The 20,814-nt window shown below is 40.0% G+C and overlaps 1 protein-coding gene across 1 annotated transcript in view; it reads right to left on the bottom strand.

Moving 5' to 3' along the window:
- Window positions 1-20,814, bottom strand: part of bcl11ba (BCL11 transcription factor B a) — a 46,847-nt gene that overhangs the window by 17,341 nt on the left and 8,692 nt on the right. The window contains exon 2 of the mRNA XM_015044464.1: window positions 18,692-19,183. Coding sequence (XP_014899950.1) covers window positions 18,692-19,183 — 492 coding nt within the window. The remainder of the gene's footprint in view (window positions 1-18,691; window positions 19,184-20,814) is intronic.

Here is a 20,814-nt window from a genome sequence, read left to right as displayed (position 1 = left end):
TAAATATAAAAATAAATATAAAAAAATAAAACCTGGCTGCTTGGGCAAAAAAAAAAAAAAAATACAAAAATCACAGCTGTAAAAACGTCAGCAATTCTTGCTAAGTATGCTAAGTACGTCCTTCACCTAGATGGGTGTCCCTCAATAAGACCTTCCACTTTTCTTACCCAAGGAGTCAAAGAGGGCTGAGCAAACTACAACACTGTGAGGCATGTGTACAACAATGGTCGTAGTAAGAGGATGTATGGAAACAACATAAATACAAGATTTGGTCCATGAGAAAGGGGCTTTGGGGAAATCTGCTTCCCAGTTCAACAGTGGATTTCTCAAACTGCAGTCCTCAAGGACCAGGGTCCTGCAACTTTTAAAAGCATCATTGGTCCACCTGAATCAAATGGCTGAATTACCTCCTGAAGTTGAAGTTTGAGAGGGCTTTTCCCATAAGCCCTGATGATCTTGACTTCCCATCAGTCAGATAATGTTTTTTTTGACTGAATGTCAGTTTAAGCAAACTGAACTTTTACCGCCAATGTCTTCATCTGTGATTGTTTCCAAAGCAACAACGTACTGGATCCTTGAATCTCTTCCCGCATCGGTGGAGTGTTCAGAGGGTGGCTCCATAAAACTTATCTGGCCTACACCTGACCAGATCCTGGTAGGTAAGATTCACCAATGAGTCTCCTCTTACACCTGGCTCCAGGAAAACACCCAACTACTTCCAGTCTGAGAGGTACAACCAGGTCCAACAATCTTGAAATTGTCTACATACGTACTGAATTGTGCCATGAGTCAATTTACCATCGGTAAAATGACTCATGTGAACAACAGCTTTGGTTCTAAGGTAATCAAGACATTCTAACCCCATCACCATGTCAACATAGTGAAAGTAATGTGCTGACTTAAGTAGGGGTAATACAGGGTTAAGGAGGCTGGCTATATTGAGCAAATTATGGCATCAAGATTTGTTTTCATGCAAGCTAGCTGAATTAGACAGACTATGGGAGAGACTGAACACAGCTGCAGGTGAAAACTGTCAGCACATCAGTTTGGAAAACAGCTCAAATTTAAGCCTCACTGCCTTCATCCGCAACTCCATTTCTATGCCTCTAGCTTAGCAGGCAAGAAAATATAACAAACTCATATTTGCACCTTGCAGAGTTTGGTCTTTTATTGCAACAGGTAAGTGATGTGTACTGGTTATTCTAAAAACTGTTCTGCAGCCCTTTTTTTTTTGCCTTTTAGTTTGTACTAATACAAACATGAGCAAAACAAAACCGTAGTCTTCGCGTTTTAAAGCAGAAACGCTAAGGATGCATCGGCATCACACGTTTATCATAAAGCGGCAACCAAAATAACAAAGACAGAAAAATAATTTTTCATTATAAAATCTAATTTTTAAGGACCTAAGGGAGTCTACTTTATTCAAAGGAACCTTCAACAATTTTATGATTTTCTGCAGATTATGCCAGATAGCTGCTTCTGCACACATGATAGAGCTTCATCTCTTGCAAAACCCCCCAGAATGTGACAGAGAGCATGGGTCAGCCAGACACTGCTTTTATCCAAGAACTGACCATTTAGGTCATAACATTTACTGCAAGAGCCGCTTCCTCTGCATGTGCCTGCTTCATCCAGCTGTCACGATGGATGCACTGATCTGATTTCCCTTCACCGTGGCCAGGCAGATGGCACGGCGGCGCTCAAACAAACCATGAGAGGCTAAGCCCTGCCAGCAGTTGGTCACACTTTAGCCACTGACCAGTCACAGCTGCATGACAATGGCTTGGACCCTGCGGTTGCTGTAAATGGCTGAATGGGTGGTTGTAATCTACTGCAAAGTACCAATGAATTGAGAGAACAATTAGGTGTAGGGCGGAGAGAAGAAACAGAGCAGAACCCTGTGGTGATCTGGCAGCTACAACGATTGAGAAAATTCTACCTGCAATTTTCTCCATGCAGGTCTGCCTTTTGTTTGTAGGTCTAGAAATGGCACCACGGGGCACTCAGGGGGTCCAGCAGGGGCAAAACATGTGCAGACAGCAGCTTTACACATCACATAAAAACCTCATGGTCAAAGCTGTAAACCATGTCTGAAATTATCAATGACTGTGTGCTGGAGTGCGTTTCCAAAGCAGCGTTTTTATTCGCAAACTCTGCCCAGATTTCTGGGTGAATAAAGGCAAGAAGCAGAAGAAAGAATGGGGAGTGGTCTGCCTGTCTTTAATCAGGCGGCTGCTGCCAGTTTTTGGCCCTGAGCCAGTATTGTTTACTTGGCCAGCCCCCAGCCTCGCTCTGCATTGTAAATTATCCTGCAACGGGGGCAATTTTAGCCCCTTCAACAGGTAGAAAACAAACCGTTCCCACATGGGAGGGCCCTCGTACACAAACAGCTCTCACAGGCTAAACAACATCAAATAAAAACTATCATATAAATTCATTACTTGTGCTGGGAAACAGGACACGGGCTGCTTTCTCAGGAGAAAAACTACACATGTTATCGATTTATTTAAAGATTTAAAAAAAAAAGAAGAGAAAACCAGACACGGCAGCATCCCAACTCCTTTCCTCCAGCCTTCTTTTTGTTATCTGTGATGTTGCCCAGAGAAATCAATAGAACAACTGTAGCTGGCGAGCTTTGTTTATCTTTTCCTCTAAGTGAATAATTCAGGGATGTCAGCAGGGGTGAGGCGAAGCTTTGATATAAACCAAAGAGTTTTGTGTTCAGGGGGGATCTATCTCCCTCTTTATCCCACTCTTCTTCCCCAGAAAATCACAAGGAGAAGCTGCAAAAACTCCTACTTTGGTTCACCAGGATCAACAACAATCCCCCTGGTATAAAACTGAAGCTCGTAGGAAGAAAAGATGAGGAAAAAGTGCGGCAAACAGCTTTGGGGGAACTGAGAGTAAATGGCTTTAATTTGAAGGTTTCATAGTTTCTTTAGAAGCTGATTGAGGTGGAAAGAATATACCAAAAATAAGACTGAACAATCAAAAAATCACTTAGCATTTAATAGAAAGGCGGCGTCCAAAAAATATATGTCTTTCTATTTTACCAATGGCAGCAAAAGTGTGAAATTTGTAAAGACTGATGAAACTATAGTTCTGGAACTATGGTAAAAGTACCACTGTAGGTACATGGGAACCTTGTGGTTCTCAAGGAAAATTTTGGTATTAATTATCCTTAGGATAAATGTGATTTACAAAAACAATAAAATGTATGGTGTAGAGGCAATAAGTATCAACAATCTAACAGATAAGTTGTTCAAGCGCAATAATCTTTGCATTGTCAGATAACATTTCCAGAACTCCCAAACAGAAGTAGACAGTAAAAAAACGGGAAAAGTGTGGGTGCACACAGGCTGTGGAATTATGTTTTGGAGTTTAGAAATTGGATCTTGGAATGAGTCAAACATATTCCAGCTCCTGCTGGGATTTGCTTATTGGGATATGCTGAAACAGGCTAGCTGCTGTTAGCAATAGAAGCAACAATGGCCTTTGGTGTCATGTTCACTTTAGGAGGTTGCAAAGTACTGTCAGTGAAAGTTTTAGTTAAATAAAAATGATCAGCCATGTCAAAAATCTGTTCTCTCTGCATCTATGGGAAATATTTGTGCAAGGTATTCTAGAGATCTTTTCTGTAATTTTATTTATTTACTTATTTTCAAACTCCGGGCTGGCAAATTTCAACATGCATGTCAGAATGAGAAACATAATCAAACTGCAACGTTCAAAAAATAATGTTTTTCTCTTCTTTTGGTGTGAGTTTTTATGACATAAAGCAACCGATACTAATGGTTTTCTAGATGGGGGTACTTGGAAAACATTGAATTTTCTGGGGTGGTACATATAAAAGGTTCAATAACCACCACCAAATACAGTAAACAAACCAAATGAGTTAGTCAGCCTCCAAATAAAAATCCAAACTCCAGAGTTTGGATAAAAACTCATAGATAAAAAAAAGCCAGGCATTTTTATTTGTTTAAAAATACCTGACTCAGAGATTCTTAAATCACAGACCACATTTCAGATCCAGACCCGAATATAGCATGTCTGCGCTTAAGTGGTTTCAAACAGAACACCGTTTTTAATGGCTATGTTTTCTTGCATTTATGGTAATCCAATGAAGGCAGTGCAGCTTTTCCAGCCTTTATTACATCCCTGATTTTGGTACTAGTTGTGAAATGGCAATGTCAGCGGGGGCCTGTTTGGTTGTTGCTTTAGCAGAGACCAGGAAGAGATTCATAGACTCCATGACTCCTGTGGTTTTATATTTGTTGAGGTCATTTAGGTACGAAACAGAAAACTGGAAACATTTTTGCACTGAAGGTAACGTTTAAAGCAAACTTTTGCGCTGTAGCAAAGTGTGGCTTTGCTACAAAAGTGAGAGGGTGTAGCAAAGCCACACCTATCCATTAGTTCAATCATGAACAATTGAACTAATGCTGGCATAGGTTTCTGCATCCAGACATAGTTTGACAGAATTGTGCCAGCTCGCTTGTTGAAGAATCTCTATGGGAGTTTTTCTAAATTTGTCCTCATCCCAGTTCAATCTAATAGGTCGTGAATAGTTTTGAAATGCCCGTCCACTAGGGAGGATGCCTTACAAGTTAGGCTGCTTTTCTGGAAAACAGATATTGAATTAGAGATTTAGTAGAAAGTGTTTAAGTCCAGCTGAGAAAATTATGAATACTAACAGCAAACCACTTCCTGACAGAAAAACCTAACAGGATTGGTTTAAATTACTGTTTTGTCATAAGCTGTGGTCCTGTGTTGTATAGCCGAACAGTAACTGGAGAGATTTAAACCCTTCCAAACAAGGGGATCAACATGTATTTGTCAGGCTATGTCACCCTTAGCTGCAGGAACATATATGCACACACTCCTCCACACACACAAACAGACATGCACACGTACGACGAGGCGGCAAACACATCCAGAGAAGTCACTAAACCTCTGCGTCCCACCTTCACCACGGACACACAAAACCCTCAGTCCCTTGTAATTGAGGTTTAAATCCTTTCCTAACATCCTTCCATCCCTCACTCTTCACCAAACATGGATTGGGCCAACACAGAGCCCCTAATCCCTCCCAGTTTAACCAAGTGAGAAATTAGCTTTTGTTAAGTGGTGATTTGGCCGGTGCTAAACGCCAACAGACTATTGTAGAGGAGAGGGGCAGTCATGAGTTGCAAACACTCAGAGAAAAACTGTCCGTGCAGCCCGGACTGAACTGCTGCAACAAAGCCATCAAATTGTTTTCACTGAGATTTCCATCCCCCTCCGTTTGGTTCAAGAAAACCTTGAAGAAAGGCCTGTATCTGCAACGTTTCTCTGAGGTATTGTGTCTGTTCCCTTGCCTCTAAATTCCTCCCAGTTTTTCTGACTTTATAAAACCAAAACATGCACTCAAAGCTGCTGCAGAAAGCCACTAGTGTCAGGTTGATAGACGACACAAGGATTCAGATCCTCAAAGCTGCAGAGAAAGAGCCGGCTGTTGCAGCAGGAGGAGACGAGACAAAGCCCGGCGTCTATCTGAGACTCAGCAGGGCGAAATCTGCCACAGACCGGCTCAGAGATTCAGGAGTTCATCAGAGCTGCTGCGATACATCTACAAGGGGGAGAGAAAACTGACAAACTTTCTATTTCCAATAGTAGAATCTTTACCACATCATTGGATTTGTGCTTTTACTTTTGCTCTCGGTATTTTGTTTTTTTGTTTTAGGTCCAAGTTCCCCATTTCAAATTTCATTAGTCGTCGATCTATCGTTGCTGTGATTGCTTCCTGCTTTCCTATCACACCTGATCATCATTCCTAATCATTACACCTGCTTTGGATCCATCCATTTATTTCCTTTCTTTATATAGACCCTGATTTACGTATTCTGTTTCTGCAGCCATGATTAGTCGTGTTTCATGCATCTCTGCCACGTTCATCTGCTGTCTTTCTTGTACTCTTTGGAATTTAGCTCTTGCATTTTAAATTTTTAGATTCCCTCCTTCATCAGCATTTTTTTTGTGTTTTTTAGAACTTGGAGCACACCTCAGAGAAAAAGCATGGACATGGTGCACAAAGACACCATTATGAATAGGCTTTTGTCACACAGTTCCTGTTCACACTCTTTAATGAAATGCCTTTCATTCTACTTTTCCTGTAACTTTCTGAAGTTTGTCCCTCAAATCTGATGCACCAATTATACCACTTTAAATGCAGCTTTAGACATTTTATTGGGGAACATAAAAGCTTTAATGTTTCAATTATGCTCCCAAATTAATTGCTTAAAAACATTTAGTTAAAACAATAAAAAAAAGTGAAATTTCTAAATACATAATTTCCCATCAGTTGTACTAAGCCTTAAGGGAATAATGGCTACTCAATTCAGGAACACATCATTCCTTTGTGTAACTTTGTAACATCAAAACCCTGTTTTCATTGTATTAAAGTTTGTTCTTTCTGTTTGAGACACCACCCAATGAATTACTGAGGGGGGTGGGAGTAAAAACGTGACTAAACAAGTTTGTGGAGCACAAATATGTTTTCCTCTTCTGTTATTCATTTGCCAGCTGCCCAAAATGGATCTTGCTGCGCACGGTGGGGGTCCTGACCATCAGGCTGGGAACCATCGCTCTATTTCACTCACATTTAATGAGGACCAGCTCACAGGTTCAGAAACAGCTTTAAAGTTTAAGTTCAGACTCTTCTGGTGCACATTTGGCATGAAATTATTACCACATTCCCCCTTACTGTTGAACCAACTCATAATTATTTGCACAACTAAATAAATGTTCTTTTTTTAGATCAGTTTCGACATACACATTGCTGCTATAATCATGAAAACACGACTTCATTAAACTGCAAATGCCCCGAATTCAATGTTCTATAAATTAATGAGAAGTCGCCAAGAATGCCAGGATGAAACACCCACCTTCATTCTGTCACTTAGCCGACAATTGTTGGAAAACTTTCAGAGCCCTTCAAGACTGGATCATATGGAGGTAAGACGAGTCCATCTTTTTTAAAATCTGATGCTGGAAAGACATTTCTATAGTTTTATCCAGCTGCCATATCTATGACCTAAATTTCTACACTCGTTAAACAATTCAACATAAATGGTGTCACGAAGAAAAATTGCAGCATAAATATGCGATCATACTAGTGTTAACATTAAGCACAGACTAAGGATGATTTTTTTTTGTGAACACACACACACACACACACACACACACACACACACGCACGCAGCAGCATAGCATTCAGAGAGAATGCCGTTGCAGCTTTTTTTTTTTTTTTTTCAGAACCTGCCTCCTTAAATATCAGCAGCAGTAAAAGTGAAGTTAGACGGAAGGGAAGCTCCACATAGCTTCCCAATTCGCTTTTGTCTCTCTATTCACAGTCATGCTTGACAAAAGCTTCACATAAAACAAAAGGTAAAAACATGACAGAAACACAACAATGATACTCTATGGTTTCATTTCAACTCTAGAAGCCATCTTTCCTTAATGAGAGATCATTGAACATTGAAGGAAAAGCTTGATATCTTTACATGATGAAGTATTTTTAATAAATTACTTTCTGCAAAAATGTAGATGACATTTCACCAGTTTGCAAAATGCTATTTAAAAAGCGTCGACGCAGCATGGATCAGCTCAGTTGCATGGATTAAACACACAGTAAGTTTTCTATGCATGTTCAGCTCGTCTCACTCAGCACTACACAAAGTATGAATTTGAGGTGTGATTTATGCAAGTCAGTCTTTAGTTTCTGAGAAGACAAATAATTCAAAGTAGAGTCTGTCTTCAGTCAAGATCATGTGTTTGCCAAACCTGACAAAGTAATTTATGATTCTGAGCTATAGCATGTAGCTTAGGGACTTCAATGGCAAATACTGTAAGCTGAAAATGGTAACCTAAAACATAATCGTGTGTAGAAACTTGACAAAGCAGATGGAAATATGAAATAGGCAAAACAACTGACTTTGGATTTTACATAAATTGACAGTTCTTGTTTGCATTAAGTTTTCTGCATCTGCAGTGAGAAATGTTTCCTGAGGCTGCAGGAAACATTAGTGCCGTTTCCTCACAGCATGAAAGAAATGGACTCAAAACCAGTACAGCTTTGCATGTTTTTTGTGTTTTAATTGGAGCTGGTAAAAGTCTTGAAGTACAGGAAAGAAAGTAAGTTTATAGCATGTGAAGAGACTCTCTGAAGGAATGATGCATATTGTTTTTCTAACCGTAAACAAGTAATTGTTGGTGTCTAAACCTAACTGCAATACATCCAACGCCAAAAGAGATATAAATCAAAAATGTAATTTTTTTTAAGATAATGAATCTCAGTCTCTTCCCTAAGCTTTACAAGGCCAAATTCATGTAATTTTATTAGATTTGTTGAAAATGTTTTTCGTTTCTCCCAGAAAGCTAGTTGCATTGCTAAACTGTTGCTAGTGCTTCTTTGTGCGTCTGGCCCTGGATCAGATAAGCTGGTTCTTTATTAGCTTTATTAGGTGAGCTCATGGAAACCACCACCAAATCACGTTTTTTGATCTGACAAAAACCAAAAAAAGAACACTGCTTAAATTTTAACAAAACAAATCTGACTGGTATCAAAAAAAAAAAAAAAAAAGAAAGAAAAGCTGACTCTCTCATGCTGCCACTCGTAGATCAATGCAATGCACAAAGCTGTGGTTCAGCTGAATCTATAAACACCATTTCCAACTGAGTTCTTAAACACTGTTGGTGAATAAATCTTGCTCTGAATGATGTGTTTATCTCCTTTTCCAGAACTTCTGGTCCCAATTAGATCAGTGAAGAACTGGGCTGCATTGTGAAGCATTCATAAACACTTCATGTTGTTAAAAGCAACAATGACATATAAAAAAAAAATTCCTGATATTAGGGCATCTGTTGGAATGATTGCATGATTTCAAGCTAAATTATTAATAGGTTCATAATACAGCCAATAACATAGCTGCAGGTTGACTATCAGATTGTGGCAAACCAGTTTTTTCTTCAAATGCCTGCTGGATCTAACACAGGGCCTAGTTCAAGTCTGGGAACCACTATTGTGGAGAACCCTGTCTGTGTCAACCCATCAAAGCTATACTGTGTTACTCCTCTAACACAAAGTAAAAATTATGTTTCATTCTGTTATTTTATGAATGAGGCGACAGCTCCCGTTAATGTTAGTTTCATTCACACATTTCTGCTAATTTTTTGCCCAAGTTTTCACACGTTAAGTTTCACATGGAAAAAAAATAAAGGCAACCATTTGTCAGGATTTTGACAAGATTTATTCCTCTTGTCAAATAGGGACAAAAATACCACACAAAAAGGTCCAAGTTTATTGCTCTATATTTCTTGATCACCTGAAAGGAAGCGTGTGATTCAGGTCGTCTTTGAATATAGCTCTCGTAGAAAATAAGTTCTTCACACTAACTATTTGCCAAATAAGTTAACACAGTGCCACCTACAATCACTATAGCAAACCATCTGTTTCGGTGCAAAAACACACAAACATGAACTCCAAGTGTTGAAGAATGAAACCAGGATTCTTCAGTATTATCCAAAGCTTCCCTGTGATTTATTCCCATCCTGTTGATGGTTTTATTGGCCGCAGCCGGAGACTCTCCATGATCCCAACAACCTCTGACTGCGTTTTAATAAATCAAACCACAAAATAACGTAGCCTGCCTTCTTTCTCTTCATTCCCTTTTGATAGAAATTGAACTCCACTAACGCAAAATGGCACACAAATGCGCTGTGGATCAAACTACCCCGCCCCCAAGAAATTAAAGTAAGCTTCTTCTCGCAGAAGAAGATTTAAAATAAAGGCACATCTTTTAAAATCAGTGCCTATTCACATTTTTTCATGATATTTAGAAGTACCACGTGTATGAAATCGCAGGCGTCTCCATCACTGGAATTAAATTGTAATCTCCAAAATTCTGTGAATGTTTTCATCTTCATCAAGCCCCGCAATGTCTGAGAAGTCCTCGCTGTTTTGAAATGAAGAACTGTGAGTAAACAATAGATTTACAAATGGCTGCCAGACAGTGCTCGACTCAGTGTGTGTGTGTGTGTGTGAGATAAATTTAGGACGGGAATTTACTGAAAAGCCTTCAGTTTCTCGACAAATAAAGCAGATTTCAGTAAAGTTACGGGCAAAAAGAGAGTTGATCTGTCATCTTTGATAAAGGTCCAACATTCCTTTCACCTCCTCTTCTTCCTCCTCCAGGCCTCACCTTCATCCTCCCTCACGCGCACACACACACACACACACACACACACCACTGCCTCCTCCACCAATCTCATCACTGACGCCAGGACATCAATTTTGCAAGTCGCCGAAAATTACCATGCATGAATGCAAAAAAGGCTGATCAGGAGTAATTAACACGGCTTCATATGCAAATTATATTAATGCAGAACTACAAAGTCATTATGCAAATGAGGGCTTCGTCGAGCCTCTTGACAAATACTCGCAGCTCCAGCCATCGAGATGGATGACAAGTCTGCTCACTCACTTCGGACTGGAGGGATGCCTGTGTGTTTTAGTCTAGTTAGTGGATTAGCACCGGCTATTGCTGCTGGCTAGCTGTGTGTGCGTGCGTGTGCGTGTCCGTGCATACGTGGCCAGTCTGTGCGTGTAAACTGTGTGATTAGGAAAGTGGCTAATGGCTGTGTGGCAGAGTAATGAACCTGAGATGCAGGGGATGGAGGCATTTGGGGGTGAGATGATATGAATATGCATGATGCTCGCTGGCTTTGATGATTAAAGAAAATTTTAATATTTAAATGAGTGCATGCAAAGTGATTACCGCTGCAGAGACAGAGAGGGAGAAGACAGGGCAAAAATGGCAAAAAGGGATTTAGAAAATGCAAAGAAGCACATGAGATGTTGTATTGATGGCGAAGTTTCCCCCCCCCCAGCCCCCTACCCACCTCCAGCCTCTGTGTTTCCTCTCTGTCTCAATCAGTCACCGTCTTTCTCTGCCGTCATGTGTCTCATTTCGCTCTGGGTGCCTGGTTTGTGTCCAGGATGTTGGATTTTACAGAAGAAAGATGGAAGAGGAGGGTGGAGGGAAGACAAGAGGGGGAAAAGTATGCTCACACGGACACGCAACATCTCATCCTGTGATGCATTTCTAAGGCTCGATGAGGAATACTCGGAAAGAGCCAGCGGTTAAACACGATCATTCTAATGAACAACTAAAAATATCCTTTGTAAGTAGGAACCAACCTGATGAGGCAAAAATTATTTATTGAGTGCCTGGAACGTGCAAACAATTGAACTCCAGCATATTTCTTCTCTTCGTTGTGAAGAATGAACGACACACAGGGATGTGTTAGTATTTAAAAAGATCACAGGATGTCAGGATTTATAGACCAAATCAGGAGCGTCAGCCGTCAACAGCATCAACAGGCTAATGCATAAAAGCAGTGTTACTGTTTAAGTCGGAGTATTTGTTTAACAAACTATACGTTTAGTGACACTGGATTTTCAACTAGCTAGAAGTTATTTATTTTATTTTTTTTTTACTTTTAGTGGAAATGTTCCTCCTTTTGTTTTCGAGGTTTACATCCAGTCAGTTTTGGGCTATGTTAGGATCAAACAGTTTTAGACTAGGGACACGTCAGATTTTAGCACCAGACTGACTCAACATCTCCTCCTGCTACTAATTTGTCCCCTTGCTTCACTTGCTCCTCCTTGTGTTTGTCCGTCTAAAACGCTTGGCTTTGGGCTTGAATGCTTATGAGGGTCATATATATTGAAAACTCAGAGAAAACAATTTTATATTTGCTCATTAGTGACGCCGTTGGGTCCTGATTAAAGGGAATGTGACATTTTATAAATATTAGCCATCGGTGATCAGTAACAGCGGGGCTCAAATAGAAGGAAAAAAGTGATTTGGCCTCAGGGTTTTCTACTGGTTTTTGCACATCCAGATAAAAGGTGTTCCCATGTGTTGTAGATAGTGCAACACCGTACAAAAATATGGTCGTACATATTTTTGTACAGTGGTTTCTGACTCAATAAACCTTTTTTGTTGATAAAGGGCTGTTTCACCACTTTAAGACTCTACAAAGAGCTAGAAGCAACATTGAACATCTCAGTCAGATGCTAAATTGGTGGGGAAGTTGTCTGAATTTAAAGACATGCAATTCCAACCAGTTCATGTTTGTTTTACATTTTATGAACCCCTTAATTTTAAAACGTACATATTTATTATCCTGCTGTAATTTAAATTGGCTGCGGTTGAGTGGTGAACAATAAACCTCAAAAATACTTCCAAAACACTCGTTTTATGGGAGGGCATAAAGTAAAGCTAGTGTACATAACAGAATTGTTTTGTTAATTAAAACACTTATGTGAAATATAAAATGGATTTATATTGCACGGTGTTTTACATAAGGTGATCTTAACTCTTTTTACAAACTCTTGATATATTTGAAAAAATAGCTAACATCAAACACATTAATTGTGTTACGGCATTTTTATTCACTAATTAAATACAAATATGACTTAGCAATGGAGAGAAAAATGTATAGTGCTGCTTAAACTTAAAATCTGAGCAAATCCTGCACTCAAAACTGGAAAATTCACTTTCCTGCAGAATCATACAACAGTTCTCACAACCCTATCAATATGGCGGCAGGGGTGACGTATGAAACGGCATCTGTGTTTGATCGGTAATCCTCCAGGTAGCAGACTTCGAGGATCGCTGCTCTATATTCCCACTTAAACAATTTCAGAATAAAATAAATAAATAAATAAGGAACCCAGTTTTCCAGAACCAGATGACATTTCTGTAAGTTCTTATCTGAGCAAACAGCAAGTCCTTTTTTAAACAAACTGTGTGGTTAAACCTCGACCTTATATGTGCATGCACCGTTCAGACCCTATAAAATGCATCACGGCTGAACTATCTAAAGATACAAACACCCAGGCTGGGGTGAGAGAGGCAAACCAATACTTGCAGAGAGAGAGAGAAAGCGATACAAACCAGAGTAATTACCACTTCAAACAGGCCATCGCTCCATCCGAGAGGCCTCCCAGCTTTATTGAAACAACGCGCACACACACACTAAAAAAAAAAAAAAAAAAAAGAGCAGGGGGGCTCCATAATGCCTCTAAAGTACAGACTGCTATATCAAACACACACACACTCTAGGTTGAAGCTCTTTATGCAGTTTAATTTGGAAGATAAATAAGCATATGGTAAATATTTTCACGACCCGCCACCGAGCTCTGTCATTATTTATGAACAACGTGTGTGAACGTTTGAAGCGCTTTCGTCATCGCCGCGTTTTAATATTGGAATTACAGCTGGTGGTGTAAGAATAATTGAAGTGCAACAAACAGAAGCGAGAAAGGCTGCGAACGCTGCACACGTACAACCCGTCAGATTGAAGAAAGGTGTCATCGTCTCGGAGTTTGTCAGAACTTCCCCCCTCTGCTGCGTGTGTGTGTGTGTGTGTGTGTGGCGTAAGTGGACTTGGTTAAACGTCTGAATTAAAGCCTGGCTGACGAGGCTTTAAGGGCTGCACAGCATCGTGTCAGGTGCTGTTAAACACTCCCCGGTGAGAAGCACTCACACAGTGCACAAGCCTTAAAGGAAAACCGACATGTTTCTTTATTTTAATCTGCTGTCACTGTGTGGCGCCTGCTAACCAGGCCGACGCTCACCTGAGACTATGGAGGTGTTTGACCCGACTGTTGCCAGAAAACCTTCAGCAGGTTGGCCCCAACGCGTTTCTTCAAACTGCCTCCGATGATGTTTGGTTGTCTGTGTTGTCAGCGCCGATAAGAAACAGTCATTGTCTGCTTCATCGTTTATTTTGACTAATTCAGAGGCTTCGCGAACAACAAAACCTTGAGTCGGAGAAGGAATTGCTGTATGCCGTTAGTCGGTCAAATATTTCAAACCTGGACTCTGACTACCTCTGGCCTGTTTTAGCAGCTTCATGAACTTTTAAGCTGCTGCTATACATGGATTTCCCCTGCGTCAGACAATGAAGGCCATTTCTATTTTATTCAATGCAATTTTGCATTTTTTGAGGTTTTCTCAACAGTTTTTTTTTCTACATCTCCTTTTATTTATTTTACATATAAAATTGTATGGTAGCAACAGGTAAAATAATCATATTACAAAAGTGACATATTACATTATTCTTAGTGCCTACAGTATAGTTATTTGCATTTACTCTCAGGGTTGCAGAACCCTCCTATTGGTGGTATATGTGAGGAATATCTATGGAGTACCTAGTAGAGAACTTAAAGGCCCGAAAATGGTAAAGAGTAAGGTTTCTTCTTTGGTTTCCTGTTTGTCGTCGTATTGATTTTTAAAATGTTACAGCTAACTTTAGAAGATTAAACTTGCCTCGCCTCATCCTGTTGATCTCCTCAACATCCGCACACCTCCATGATCAATCACATCAACCAGCAATTTCTTCACAAAGTGTTGAGATAAAAGTTAGTGGATGCAGCACTCATTATGGCTGCACTACAACTGACATACTGTGCATTAAATCACAACAAACCATTCGATTTCTACCTATTTTTATCTATTCAATGAAAAAAATACAATTTTATTTATAAAATATAAATTAACATCCTGTGAGCACTAGAATGTGTTACATATATTGCTTCTCACTATATCTTGCACACGTGTTTGTTATTTTTCAAATCTCATCGTTTCATCTTGTTTCGTAAACTTTAGCTTAACATCAGTAGATTTTCTCCCTCTGAATTTGATTCATCTTTGCTGTTAAAGAAATATAAATCTTCCCACAAAAAGACAGAAGCTACATCTTGCTCTGAGCTTTCCATTTCTATTTAATAAAGTTTTTAAAAAGGAATATCATTTTAAACATGCTTGACAAGAAATGAACTAGAAGGACCTTCATATTGTGGAGAACTTATAATCATGCACATATATATTTTTTATTATCAATGACATACAATTATATGTCTTAAATTTAGAATTAAAAATGAAAAAGAAATACTACATGAGGGAAATTTGCCTGAGAAGTGAGATTACACCTACTGAAACTTGGCAATTTTTCTTAAACTGTTTAAAAAATCTTGTTCTATCAAATGTCTAATAAATCTATACTTGCCTTACGGATCATAAATCATTGTGAGATGTAGTCTTTTTTTTTTTTTTTAGAAGGTGAACCATAACTTATGCTAAAATTGGTCCCAGAAAGCCTCACACTGATAGAGAAGCACGTTTTTACTGCTCAGGAGGGGGAACACTTCATGCTCCATATTTCTCTCTCATGTCTGACTTTAGCATAACCAGTGAAAGACAAGGGATCAGTTACAGAGCAGGAGCACCTTTTCTAATTTAAAAGTTTGAAATAAAACAGAGGATTGCTTCTGCTGTATCAACCTGCAGGGTGCCAATTACACCGCCCTGATCAGTTTTCCCTCTGCTCCATCTCTGTCCCCACCTACAACACCAGGTAATAAAAGGTGTGAAGGGAAAAACTCCATCTAAGTCGGAAAGAAAACTTCTTTCCCAGCTTGTCGCTACCCTTCCCCCCCGAGTCGTGCTTTGCGAGTCGTGCGTTTTCTGCAAATTAAAGCCCGTGTTGATTAACAAAGCGCTCTGTCCTTTGCTTGTGTTAATAAGGTGCAGCTTGGACGTATGCATCATGTGGAAACTGTGAAATACCGAGGGTAATTTTGCAACATAAAATCTTATTGGAGCAATATAGTTTACAGCTGCCGCCGCAGTGCACGTCCAATTGAGCCACTAATGTTTTTGCTTTTAATATGAAAATTATTATTACGCTTTCTGTTATAAAGAAATATTGTGCAATTACGGTTTCCAGCATGTGGGGCTGATTCCACTGGAGAATTGCAGTTGAATATATTGCAAGCATTTGAAGCAAAGGGAAAATATATTTCTGCACATAAATATGAAAAACTAATGACATGAAGTCAATTAGCACCGAGCTAGAGAGCTGTTTTTTTCTTCTTTTTGTTTTTTTTGTTTTTCCCTGTCGTGTCCAAAGCAGTGAAACTCTGCGCGTATAAGCAAGCTTTACGTCAGCTTCTGACTTCAATTTAAATCTTGTTGCATTAGCATTGTGTTAGAGAATCTGAGGAACATAAAATAAAATGAAAACTGTAACATGAATCTGCAAAAGCACACTAAGCAAGGGCTAAAATCAGAACAGGAAACAGAAAAGTGTAGCAACGTTTTTCATGTTGACCACTATGGCCTCAAACTACACAGAATATCTACTTTCGTTTGAGATTCACTGATCACTTAGCTACAGTTCGGAATCAAACACTGTTTCCTTTTTAGTTATTTAATCAAAAACCATAATACAACAACAACAGTCATCATCTACAAACACAACAACTAACAGCATGACTTTGGAGGAGTTTTTTCAAACTTAAAAATCTGATTAAGGTTAGAGATAAATGCTTTCATCCGAAGCAGCTGTCTCTATTAAATAATTAATCAATCAAATTTTATTTGTATAGCAACTCTCAGCAACACGGGATTTCAAAGTGCTTTATATCATAAAAAAAACACAAAAATACAAAGTCAACTTAGAGAAAATGTTTTGTTGCTGGTATGCGTACCAGCTAATCAGACACATTTGGAAACTTTTATCTTTAAGTTATATGCATTCTGAGTCCTGACCCTTGCTTAACCGCTGGTTTGTTGGTGATGTTTAGTTAAATCTGGATTTTGGTGAATTCCTGTGGATTTCTGACTTCCGAAGTTCTCTGGGAATATTCAGCCTTTCTCCTGTGGAGTAATTATATTGACTGGTTTGAAAGATAACTGAAAAAAAAATGGAAGAAACTTGCCTCTTTTTAATCCCCCTCTCTGCCTTCTCCTTCCACTGTGTTCTTTCCTCTTTCTTTCTTTTCCTGGCTTTGCTTATTTGAATTTTAATGAGCTTTTCACCTTTTTAAGCAGATGGCTTAGGCTGGATTTCTCCACGCGAGTCGGGGTGAGCCTCTCTGTCATGTTTTTGCACAGTTTGTTTCAACGAGCCGAGTCCTTGAGGGGGTTTAGAGCTCTGAGTGTGGAAGGCGTCTGTCCTCTCTCTGTTGTCCTCCCTCTCTAATGAAATGAACTTCTCTCTCTTTCTTCCTGCAGCAGCAACACGACGGGACTGATCCACAAAAACTGAAAACATGTGTGCTCAAAGATATGCAAACCCAAACACTCTCTTTGTAGCAGACAGACCTGAGAGTTGGAGGTCAGAATCTGGAAATGCTGTTTTCCAGATCAGTTAAACCCTCAAGGATCTCATGATTAAGGTGAAGGTGTCCCGGCATGTCTTCCACTCATTTTGCATTCTAATTTGCTCCGAGAAATCATTAGCTTGTGGTAATATTAGGTTTGCAATTTGGATCAAAATTCAATCAGTTTCTGGTTATCATCTCATTTTGCACAAACTGACGTTTTCAGCTGCTTCTGAGTACAGATACACCTCTTTTCCAAATGCTATGTATATTAGTATAATGGAGTTTCTGCAAACAAATTCTGTTGCATCCAGTTAGAGTTGAAAATCAGAGCTGACTCGAAACAGTTGCATGCTCTCCACATAATCTTCTGTACAAAAGCAGCTGAGCTTCCCGCCCCCCAAGCCCCCTTGTTCTCTAACTATAATGTGAGATGCAATTTCAAAATTTACCTGCAAATAAAAATCTGAAAATTGTAGCGCATGCCACACACATTATTCTAACTGAATGCCAGAAACTATTTCTCATCTGAGCAGAGCACCTGCTTCCACACGTTTGCTGTGTCCCATACCTGTCAGCAAGTCGCTGACAGAAATTATTTTGGTTTTCTATCAACAATTCAGCAGTTTTACCACTCTGCCACTGAAGCAATATTGGTGTAAAATATGGCTAACAGTTACCATGTTAACAGAATATCCCTCCTGAGCTGCGGATCGCTTTAGCGCCTCCAGAGAAACAATGGGTCTTTTTGGCTGCTTCCCCGATAATTGCGGTCATTGCCTGGCCTCTCTGATTAGGTGGAAAACCACGTTTTTATAGATTTGCCGCTACTTTTTCCATTTTCTACTGATGAACTACAAAAAGATCTGTGAGAAGTTCTAATTATTTACCAATAAACTTCCAAGGCATTCCCAGAAAAGCTGGATTTATATGGAGATTGAAGTAAATTAACTAATAAGGTGGCTTTTGAAAGCATTTTGTTTTCAAAAGAAGTTAAATGGGTTGGATATAAAAGCATGGTTTGCTTGCAAAAAAAGGTATAAAATTAATGTATTGTAATACTTCTGGACGTTAGGTTTGTTCTATCAATCAAAATCGTGACTATACACATAGAAATCAGTGGTTTTCAGGTGACAAACTTTGAAAAAACTATCAGTACTGTTCAATATTATACTGTACATTTAGAGAGTTTGATTTAATCAAAAATAAAAACTGAGCATAAGCAGACCTATCAGACTCTGTCTCCAACTCTAAACGTTAGGAAAGGTCCCAGTTTAGAATAGTGGGAAAGTTATGCAATGTTGAGAAAATACACTTGCAAACTAAAATGATTTCAAACAAATTCTACAAATTTTGCTTAAATGAATTTTGTTTTTCAGATTGTATTTGGAGAAAGGTGTTTTTTTTTTTTTTTGGATGTGTGTCGGGGAAAATGTGAGCTTCCTGAAAGTGATAGTGTGCCTCTGTCCTGCCTACCTGCTGGAGTGCTCTCCTGCTTCGGGCAAATTCCTTTGGTGGGCGTCTTCTCCCCTCTCTCCACTCCTTCTCCTCGTCCTCTCCCTCCCACCGCCTCCTCCTCCTCTGGTGTCACCTGGATGCCGATCTCCACCGGCTCCACCACCTTCCTCAGCTCCCCCCGCTGGGCGTAGTGATGAAGGCTTTGCAGACCCCCCCCTATTCCTCCTCCTCCCCCTCCTGCTCCTCCTCCTCGGTCATTCAACTTGTCGTAGCAACCGTTGGGCAGCAGCGGTGTTTGGCACTGCTTCTTCTTGTGCTCGATGAAGAGGAGGATGTCGCCCAGCGGGAAGGTGAGTTGGCACTGGCCACAGGTCAGCAGGTCGTGATCGACGTGGAGGCCGGGCGGCAGCGTGTGGGCCAAGCTGGGCTCCAGAGCGTGGCCAGGAAGGCCGAGCGGGTTGGGGGGCGACGGGTCGGAGAGCAGAGCGCCATCTGGATGCTCAACTTCTGCTACAGTTAAGAGAAGAAAACAGGCGACACGAGTGAACGTCAGTCTGGATTAACATCAGCAGGAGCTGTGAAAAATAGTTTAACTTTTTTTTTTGTTTGTTTTTTTTCCACAAAGACACACATCTTTGAGTCTTCTCCTCAAAGAACAGAGACAGAAAGAAGAGAGAAATGGACAACAGCAGGAAGAAGCGGACGAATTGCACAGATCCAAACAGTGGAGGTTATGACCGACCCTGAATCGTGACCTTTGCTCTCTATTCATCCACTCTGCGAACTCTGATGCACTCAGCAGGATTTTATCATAAACTCAGAAAGGCTTCAGACGCAGCAGCTGGCTGTGAAATCTGATGGTAAGGAAGCCAGAGTAACACATTTTCCAATCCAAAAACAAAATCAATTCAAGTAGGCTTCCACTTCCACTTATTTTTACTGAAGTGCCATTGTTAAACTTATTGATGTCCGTTTTGATCACAAAGGGTTGATAAAGGCTGAACACACTTTTATCTCAAATTCGGTTTACTCTGTAAATTCATTGGTGGTATATGATAAACAGGAGGCTCTATAAAAATCTGTGTTTGATTCCTCATCGTGCCTGTAAGATTCATCTAGTTTCTCTAAGTAAAACTGAGATGAGGACATATACAGTACAACCTTCTAAAGGAGAAAAACTTCATTTCTCTAACGGTATCGTGTGTGTGATTCTCCAGTTCACGCACTTGGTGTCCAACCAGACTACAAATGTTACTCCTGATATTCCTCATCATCACCTCCGTTTCTAACGGACAAAGGATTTAGCTGCAGATGTCAAACTCGATAGACCTGCTGCTTTTTAACACAGAGCTGATCAACTTTCAATTAGAGATGTATTCTAGATTTGATCCTCAGAATATCAGCAGGCAGACTGAAGACAGATGCAGGCATTGCTTATCTGTTTTCTACGGCTGCAGGAAGTGTGTGAGAGTGCGCGCGTGTGTGTGTGAGCAGGTGTACAGCATCAGAGCTCCGTCAGCCCACAACCCTGCTTCTTCTGCATCGTAACATGTTTGTCTGCAGCACACACACCCATACTCACACGCACACATGCATGCATTATTGTGTTTGTGGCCTGCAGGCTGCAGCCATCTGTCCTCTGAAATGATCAGCCATGTACAGTACGGAGTGCGTTTCCTAATAAACATCAGAGAGAATAAAGCCAGTTAGCTGACCTGGAACAAACCCAACACACACACAAACACACCCCCACACACACACACACACACACACACACACACACCGCAGACTCGATTTCATCTGACATGTCAGTTATTGTAGTAATGCGATAAACACCGACAGATGTGAAATAGGCAGCTGCCTTCCTGTGGGTTGATCAACTGGAACAGAACGATTCTCTTAAAACCACAAAAAAAAAAAATCAAATTTATTCAAATGTTTGTTAGTCGTCCTGATAAATCACTGTGTAACGTTACATTCAGCCCGTCTGAGGAGACGCTTCGCATGAAAACAAAACCGTAGGTTTGTTTTTGAGTATTTTCTCTTCTTTTTGGCACGTCGGCACGGCCGACAGTTTGCATGCAAATGATGGCGTGGAGGAGGAAGCGACACTGTAGCCTGATTTACCTAATAAGGTTTAT

Source organism: Poecilia latipinna, unplaced genomic scaffold, assembly GCF_001443285.1.
Source record: "Poecilia latipinna isolate Pla-1442-1.1 unplaced genomic scaffold, P_latipinna-1.0 Scaffold676, whole genome shotgun sequence".
NCBI lineage: Eukaryota > Metazoa > Chordata > Actinopteri > Cyprinodontiformes > Poeciliidae > Poecilia > Poecilia latipinna.
Note: the sequence above shows the minus strand (reverse complement) of the source record. Positions and strands in the feature narration are given on the sequence as shown.